This window comes from Centruroides sculpturatus, unplaced genomic scaffold (assembly GCF_000671375.1).
Source record: "Centruroides sculpturatus isolate CEXI.00-Female unplaced genomic scaffold, Cexi_2.0 scaffold214, whole genome shotgun sequence".
Classification (NCBI taxonomy): Eukaryota; Metazoa; Arthropoda; class Arachnida; order Scorpiones; family Buthidae; genus Centruroides; species Centruroides sculpturatus.
Window position 1 is genome coordinate 589,281 of NW_019384569.1, and position 9,611 is coordinate 598,891.

At 28.1% G+C, this 9,611-nt stretch overlaps 1 protein-coding gene across 2 annotated transcripts in view; it reads right to left on the reverse strand.

Annotated features, from left to right (window-relative positions):
* LOC111624128 (plectin-like) overlaps window positions 1–8,959 on the reverse strand; it is a 78,170-nt gene extending 69,211 nt beyond the window's left edge. The window contains exon 1 of one of the 2 annotated variants that reach the window (XM_023366921.1): window positions 8,413–8,959. In XM_023366921.1, coding sequence (XP_023222689.1) covers window positions 8,413–8,509 — 97 coding nt within the window. In that variant the 5' untranslated portion in view covers window positions 8,510–8,959. The remainder of the gene's footprint in view (window positions 1–8,412) is intronic. The other variant, XM_023366924.1, reaches the window with a different exon arrangement.
* Between the last annotated feature and the right edge of the window lie 652 nt (window positions 8,960–9,611).

A 9,611-nucleotide genomic window follows, 5' to 3' on the forward strand; every position in this document is an offset into this window, starting at 1 on the left:
TTGAAGATTATATTTTTCATAAATTTATTTAAAATAATTGTTATCTATGACGACGCGCGCTAAGGGAAAAAAATAACTTCTTAAAAATATCTGTCAAATAGAATATTGATCTAGAATTAAAATCAATAATGGCACTTATTCATCTCATTGTTCGCAATTATAACGAAAGCTAAGATTATTTCTAATATGATTCATGATTTACCTTGACGTCTATTCTTAATTATGACATTTATAATCAGGTGCGACAATGAGCGCAACGTCAACATCGCACATAAAGAATCTCTCCTAGTAATAATTCTGTATTTCCCATATACTTTACAAGTAAATCTTTCTGTAAATATATATATATATGTGTGTGTGTGTGTGTTTTATAATGAATATAAGAAGTTTAGTTCTTTATTTTCTAACTACTGTAGCTATTATTGGACGCGAAAGAGAGCGCGCGACGCGTCGCTCTCTTTCGCGTTCAATAACAGAAAACACGCTAAAGAATTCCTATTTTCATTTATCGATAGAGAATAACACAATAGAATAACCTTGAAAATATTTTCGTTTGATTTAGTAAGAGCTGCTTTAACAAGTGTAGTATAAAGTTTAAAATTATAACACTTCCTTTCGTCAAAATTTTTATTTTAATAATTAAATTCGAAAGTAATCCTCCAACTTAAAAAAAAAAAGCACTGCTTTGTTGAATTTTTAAAAATAATCTTTTACACTTTTTAAAAATGAATTATTAATATTAATAAAATTTATATATCAAGCATAAAATAAATTCTTTAATCTACAAATGTCTTCATGAATATATTTATGAAAAAACGTTTTTATCTTTGGATGGAAGATGCTCTTTCCTTATGTCCACATCTCGGATGTTAGACTTAATTCGGTCGAATTATTATTTGGAAACGTTCCAGATTTTCGGGGTTCCTATCCAAATGCCACTTCAATGCAGACAGAAAACTTTCCCAGTTTACACATAAAATGGAAAGATTTGTAGATTAAAAAAAAAACAATTCTTCTTGATATTTTCCCATATAAAACAATTGCTCTAACTCTATTAAATGGAATAAACAATTTCTAATATTAAGCATAAAAATTAATAATTATATGAATTTTAGAGAAAAGTAGTAGTATTCTAGAGAGGAAGAATTATATCTTTAACTCAAAAAATTCTCAGATTTTTACTGTATTAATTTTATAGAAGTTAACTTAAACCATACCAAATCTCTATAATGAGTCAATAGAAGAATTAATTGTAATTAAATCGATTATATTAATTACATAAATCTTATAAAACTAAATTAAAGTTGAAAAGCGTTTAAATGTTAACACCAAATGAACCTTTGTCTTATAAAACAGTTAATTATATTAATTAGATTAATAATAGAAGTCTCTTGATGTAATAATTTATCTTATAAACGCCTACAAATAAAATCGATAGTTTTAATTATGAGGAACATGTACATATAAATTAACCTTGAAAATAGCTTTAAAATTAACCGAAATCAAATTCAGTTGTAGTTTATATTAAAAGATTTTAAGTTTAATTAAATATTAAGAACTAAGGATATGAAAATTTATGAAGATTAATGTGTTTGACTATTAAAATAATTTTATAAACTTAATCTAAATTAGAATTTAAGTCCTTTTAAATACAACAAAAGTCTATCGTATTATATTGTACGATAAGTCTGTAAGGTGTCCCAAAACTCAGTTGACAATTGAATGTTAGTTTTAAAAAAAAGCGTTTTAGTATAATTTATAATAAAAATATTTACAAAAAATTATTAAAGATCAAGAAAGTCCTCCGTGTTTAATAGAAATCAATAATCATATTTTAATCTAAATAATTATCTTCAAATATTTTCGGTTAACTGATTTTTGGACCGCATTCTAATATCAAAATTTACGTTAAAAATTTAAAAATTTTACAATATAAATTACATAAAAATTTATCTCAGTTAATTGTTATTGGGGCAGCTTGCATGTCGAAATTAATTAAATAAATTAAAGCAAAAAAGATATAAAATTTAAAAACAAATGACAAAGGAAACTTTTAAAGAAATTAATTTTCTGTGATCGAAAACAATTTTATAAACGTGCTTAAAAACTATTTTTGAAAATCGATGAAGTGATTCGCTGAACATAAAATTAAGAATTTAGGCCAACAGACGTCTAGAAAGATGCCATTTTATATTTAAAAACGAAAGAGTTAATATAATATTATTTCTTTTATAATAATAATAATAATAATAATAATAGATGGACATCACTCAATGAATAAAGTTTTTCTTTTAAATTTCTTAGAATTTCGAGTCAATGCAATTTATTTTCGTTGGATTTCGCAAGCGATGAAAAGTGTCAAACTGGTTTAGATGAAAGCAGTACAATTCTGAGTTAGAAAGCGTATTTAAAGCATTTAAATTTCTTTGATTATGATTTATTGAAATATAAAGCGTGACAGACAGACAGTACAGTACATTTTCCTATATTATGTTCTCTTCATTTAGTCTTTATATTGTTTAATATACGAAACTGTAAAGTCTGTTTGTCACGCTTTATATATATATATATTCATAGACTTGTATTTATTTTATAAAGAGAGAAATTTATCAGAAAAAAAATATTTTTATTTCCTCATAATTCTACTTTCCTACACGAAAGTTTAACTTATGGATCCAGGCGACATCATCAATCAGCTAGACTAAAAATATTTTCTTGGAAAAAGAATTTCTGACTAATATTGACTTTACTCGATCTATAAATGTAATTTTTATACGAAAAAAATAAGAGAAACTTCTATTTAATTATAATAAATTTAGCGTTTTATTTTAATAAATATTTTAAAAAATAAAAATTGAATATAAAAATTTGTATATTAAATTTACAATTTAATTTCTTTTTTATAATGGTTTTTATAAAGCAATTAATTAAAGAAAGTAGAAATTTCTACTACATCTCCAGCTCGTCGCGTCGCGTCGCGTCGCACACTTATCAAAACTATTTATAAGAAAATCTGTTTTTTATTTCTTAAACATAAATAAATATTTTAAAATGAATAATGTAAACAAACTTTTTATAAATTTTTGTATAGTTTGTATAATTTTTTTTTAATATTTTTTCTTTCATAAATTTATTTAAAATAATTGTTATCTATGACGACGCGCGCTAAGGGAAAAAAATAACTTCTTAAAAATATCTGTCAAATAGAATATTGATCTAGAATTAAAATCAATAATGGCACTTATTCATCTCATTGTTCGCAATTATAACGAAAGCTAAGATTATTTCTAATATGATTCATGATTTACCTTGACGTCTATTCTTAATTATGACATTTATAATCAGGTGCGACAATGAGCGCAACGTCAACATCGCACATAAAGAATCTCTCCTAGTAATAATTCTGTATTTCCCATATACTTTACAAGTAAATCTTTCTGTAAATATATATATATTTGTGTGTGTGTGTGTGTTTTATAATGAATATAAGAAGTTTAGTTCTTTATTTTCTAACTACTGTAGCTATTATTGGACGCGAAAGAGAGCGCGCGACGCGTCGCTCTCTTTCGCGTTCAATAACAGAAAACACGCTAAAGAATTCCTATTTTCATTTATCGATAGAGAATAACACAATAGAATAACCTTGAAAATATTTTCGTTTGATTTAGTAAGAGCTGCTTTAACAAGTGTAGTATAAAGTTTAAAATTATAACACTTCCTTTCTTGATATTCAAATAGGCTAACGTAATAACGAAGATTGCACTGTAACTTTATATTCTAAGGCAATTCAATTAAATTCTTATACGAATAACGATAATAATATATTATTTGTCTTATTTTTAAAAAAAATTTATTTCATTATTAATAAAATTCGATATTCTTTTTTTCTTTTTTTGACGTACAGTACTTCCACGCGCGACGCGACACAACGCGACGCGACGTCTTCCCGTTTCGTGCTTATTTGAAGCCTATTTCAGTCCTTTCTCTCACTCCCTTTCTTGCATAATGTAAAGAAGAAAGTGAATAAGAGTAATGAGTTAACGTCTGAAGTATAAATTATTATTAAACGTGTGGCAAGCGAATGTTTTATTAGTGCAGATGGTAATTTTGTAGTTCGCTATTCTAGTTATTCTCATCGTTGAGGCGTAACGAATTTCAAGCACGATCGAGTCCGTATGAAACCAAACTAAGATCTACAAAAGAGAAAAAAAAAAAGGTTTCAAGAGAACGAGGAAATTCATCCACCTACACGTGTTGAGAATATTAAGAAATTTATCTTTCCTTTTCTTTATATTATTTAACTGGACAGTTATAAATGAGTTCCTTGGAGATAGCATCTACTCTTCTCCTTCCTTTATTTAATAATTACTAATTAAATATATTATAAATATGAAATATATTAAATATAAAACGTATTGAGAATTAATTATATTCATTTAAGCATAAACTTTGGCTACAGAATTGTTAGAAAGTGCAACTTTAATATTAAAAAAAAAATTGCGATATTTGTAAAGAAAATTTGCAATGCAGATTTATAAAGATAAAATTTTAATTACAAAATTAGGTTCTAAAAATAAATTTTTTGTTGGAGAGTTTTATCATTCGCAGATTCTGAAGATAAAAAGATTTTGTCTGTGAAAATATTCTATTCTTCGTATTAAATTTTGATGATAATATCACTTTCTCCCTTTTTTTCTACAGTTCTAAACATAAAATTTGGCTTCAGAATTGTTATATGCATGTCTCAAATATATAAAAAAACCTACATAAAAACAATAGAGCAGCCAAAACTTCTATAATCTTCGAAACAAAACAATTATTTAAAAAATTATAAAATTTATGTTCGAAACATTAAAAAAATCTGCTTATTTTAATTTTAATTAACTTTATATACTTTCTAATCAAAAATATAATTAAACTACTTTCATTAAAACATTTAAAATTGAAATTTTTTATGAATATGAAACAGTATTTATGAGAGAAATTATGTTCGTGTAAAGATATAATTGTCTTTTATAATGAATTATTTATCCAAAAGTTGCTCTCGATGAATTTATTAATGCAAGTTTATTAACTTCACGAATCGTATTTTATATATTTGAACAATTCGAAAAGAAATGTAATTCTTTGAAAAAAAGATCTGTTAGCCTTAAGGTCTATTGTTTCAACAGAAGAGTGAGGTCAAAGTTGAGTCACGAAGAGAGCAGGTGGTAAAGTAGTCTTGTGAGAACTCAATAAGAATATCGATAAAGAAAAGAATTATAAATTTATATTTATACATAAAGTCGATGTTTAGAGGTTAAAGTATTCAGACTCGACTTTAAGGACGATTACCTTTGTGTCTACTGGGTGTGGTGTTTGTACTATTGTGACGAACGACTCCCAGTCTGAAGGTTTACGGTTACGATTATTTGATGGTCCACGCTATGACCCAATTTCTTTGTTTGTATCTAGATTATAAAATTCGATTCGTCCCAGTTACTATACACGCAACACACGAAATATCGAAAGTTAATTTCGTAGTAAAGTATTTTAAAATCTTATATACTGTATATATAAGTCGATAATTGAAAGAAGACACGTACACTTTATAAAAATGACACGTTATATTTTAACTCACATTTATTATATTTCGTCATTTGATGATATAATATATATTCTTTGTACTGAATTTAGAATGAGTTACACGAAAGAAGAATTTCATCTAGTCGATCAATGATTCAACTTTATACAGTTTCTTTCCATCCGTTCAATGACATGTATTAAGAATTATTTCTAAATACGTGTCGTTTTGTCCCAAATTTTGGTTGTTTACCGTAAAATTTCAATTAAAATGTTTTAAATTTTATTTTATTTTATATTAAATTCTACAAAAAAATGATTTTTATAAGTAACAAACAATTTAGCAAGTCAACCACTTAGTTTTTCATAAACATAATAAAAAGAAATTATTCCCTTTCTANTCAAATATATAAAAAAACCTACATAAAAACAATAGAGCAGCCAAAACTTCTATAATCTTCGAAACAAAACAATTATTTAAAAAATTATAAAATTTATGTTCGAAACATTAAAAAAATCTGCTTATTTTAATTTTAATTAACTTTATATACTTTCTAATCAAAAATATAATTAAACTACTTTCATTAAAACATTTAAAATTGAAATTTTTTATGAATATGAAACAGTATTTATGAGAGAAATTATGTTCGTGTAAAGATATAATTGTCTTTTATAATGAATTATTTATCCAAAAGTTGCTCTCGATGAATTTATTAATGCAAGTTTATTAACTTCACGAATCGTATTTTATATATTTGAACAATTCGAAAAGAAATGTAATTCTTTGAAAAAAAGATCTGTTAGCCTTAAGGTCTATTGTTTCAACAGAAGAGTGAGGTCAAAGTTGAGTCACGAAGAGAGCAGGTGGTAAAGTAGTCTTGTGAGAACTCAATAAGAATATCGATAAAGAAAAGAATTATAAATTTATATTTATACATAAAGTCGATGTTTAGAGGTTAAAGTATTCAGACTCGACTTTAAGGACGATTACCTTTGTGTCTACTGGGTGTGGTGTTTGTACTATTGTGACGAACGACTCCCAGTCTGAAGGTTTACGGTTACGATTATTTGATGGTCCACGCTATGACCCAATTTCTTTGTTTGTATCTAGATTATAAAATTCGATTCGTCCCAGTTACTATACACGCAACACACGAAATATCGAAAGTTAATTTCGTAGTAAAGTATTTTAAAATCTTATATACTGTATATATAAGTCGATAATTGAAAGAAGACACGTACACTTTATAAAAATGACACGTTATATTTTAACTCACATTTATTATATTTCGTCATTTGATGATATAATATATATTCTTTGTACTGAATTTAGAATGAGTTACACGAAAGAAGAATTTCATCTAGTCGATCAATGATTCAACTTTATACAGTTTCTTTCCATCCGTTCAATGACATGTATTAAGAATTATTTCTAAATACGTGTCGTTTTGTCCCAAATTTTGGTTGTTTACCGTAAAATTTCAATTAAAATGTTTTATAGACATACGAGTACTTTTCGGTTTGTCTATATTTGGTAAAGTTTAATGGATTTTAAATTAGGGAGATAAGATCGTTTGTGTGAACGGGTTATGCAACGTTTTCTCATTGTCGTCTATAATTTTGTTTAACCTTAAACCAAGCAGATTACTTATCTCTTTTATTTTTTTAGAATTCAAATTAAAATGTTTTCTTTTGGTATTTTTTAAAATAAAATAATATGCATAATATACACACAGTTTCTTACGTTCTGCATCCATTGGCGTAGACTCTGATATCACTCTCTTTACTACACTTTTCCAAATTCCATTGTCACGTATTTAATCAAAATTGCACCTTTTGTATCAGATTTCATAAAAATTGTTCTGAAATTCCATCAAAAAAAGAAAAAAAGTTTTCTACCGTACGAAATTCCAACAGTGTCTCTTTTGTCCACGTTTCTAGACAATTACTCCAACTGTAGATAATAGACGAAAAAAATTCGTTTCGTTCTTTCTTTTTTATTTTTATTNTTTATAAATCCCTGTCGTCAAATAGCTTCTGCAGATGTTTGCACTTAATGTAATGAATTCATATATAATGCAAATATAAAGTTTGCTTCTATCCATTTTCTTTATTAAATTATACTTTTGAAAGTTCGTGTAGATACTCAGAACACGTGATCGAACGTTCTTATAAAAATTACACATAACATTATACCAAAAAATATATATATTATAGACGTAAGAATGTTAGAAAATGAGATTATTCACGATTTCTTCTTTATTATTTTATTTTTCTAGCGTATGGATCTAACATCAGTGAAAGCAGTCGAGCATTTCACACTTGAGTTAAATCGCCTTACTTCATCTTACGTCACGTATTCGCTAAAGTTTATTTTTACTGACGTCAGACAGAAACGTGAATCATTTAACAGTTATTTTTTATATTAAATTATATATAATACACTAAAAACTAGCTTATGTTTAGTATATATACGTGTATAAAGTTTTATACACGTTGTCGCTTAATGCACCAACTTAAAACATCCAATAATATATCGAGATTATACCTGTACACACCTGTACCCAGGGAGAATTCCAGCCACGCGACAACAATATAATTCTGTAACTCAAAGTTTGCGCCTATTGTTGGAGTGGTCCTTTTCAAAGCATTGTATAGAGTTAGTAAAATGTATTTATACGCGACTAACGCTGCGAGAAAAATTTTATATAGTATTTGTACTCTTATAATGACGTAGCGGATGTATGCGTTAGTTAGTGTCGATTCGACTTCCGGTCTAGTCGTACGGAACGACACGATAAATGAAAGAAGAAAAGAAGAAGAAAAAAAAAAGAAATCGAGAGTTCTTACCTGCTATTTTCAAGACGGCACGATCTGCTGGGTCGAGTTGAAGTATACTCAGTGGCTTATCTTTAGCCCACTCGGCCAAACTCAGGGTGAAATCCATGCGACAACCGTGATATCTCTGCGTCCTGTACCATGCGGAATCCACCAGAGCACGCAGTGTCTCCTCCGTGGTGGCCAGCGACGGGGCCAACGGCCGAACAATACACTACAACGGCCGAACAAAGGCTACCGCTTTCACCCGCGCAGCAACCGGCCCATTGCTACTACTAACGTACGAGAATGTAGAGTAAAAACAAGAAGAATAAAAAAAATAGTGGCATATAGTCTGACTGCCAGATTCGAAGTGGCACACGATGATGCCAAATTCCGACAGATAATCCCGACCTCCCCGAGTTGTAACACAGCCGGACAATCGACGACAGATAGACAACTGGTAGCTTAATACCGCCTTCGACCACTAGGCGGCAGCACCACCATGCTCCAGTTTACATGGCGGGGCTTTCTCATCTCGTTTTCTATTGGTCCGCCTCCGGAATGATGCAGTTAGTTCTCAGCTGATAGCAAAAATGTACACACCTGTGTGTGTGTGTGTGTGTGTGTGTGTTTGTGTGTGTGCAGTTTTTATCGCGCGCTTTCTTCGACGTGACATATTTTCTTTTCTAAATCATCCCGATTTTTAAAAATGTTTCGCTAATTATTTACGATTTTTAAGCCAAATTGTACTGTTTATAAATGTTTACATCGCTAGCTTTAGTATACCACACTAACAACACCAAAATTAACGTATTAAAACAAGAGTACTCCTTATAACGAGAATAAATACAATTTAACGCGTCGAATATATTGTTTATAGTCATTCTTATATTAAATTTTCGCTTACAATTCTTCTTTATACGATATATTCGAAGCGACAAAACTTATTACTCGTTTCCACGACAACCATTATACCGAATGATCCGCCGTAGGATGTTTACTATAGCAGTTACCACACAGAACCTAACGCCTCCACACACACGAAAATTCGATTGTTACAGAAATATAACGAACTGTAACTTATATTACAATAGACAAATAATAATTTCTACATAAAATATTGACAATTCTTTAATATTTTCTTACAAATAAATAAATACATAAATAAAAAAGTAATATCTTAAATGTAAACTCTGTATTTTATAATAAACCACACAATTATTCTTTTT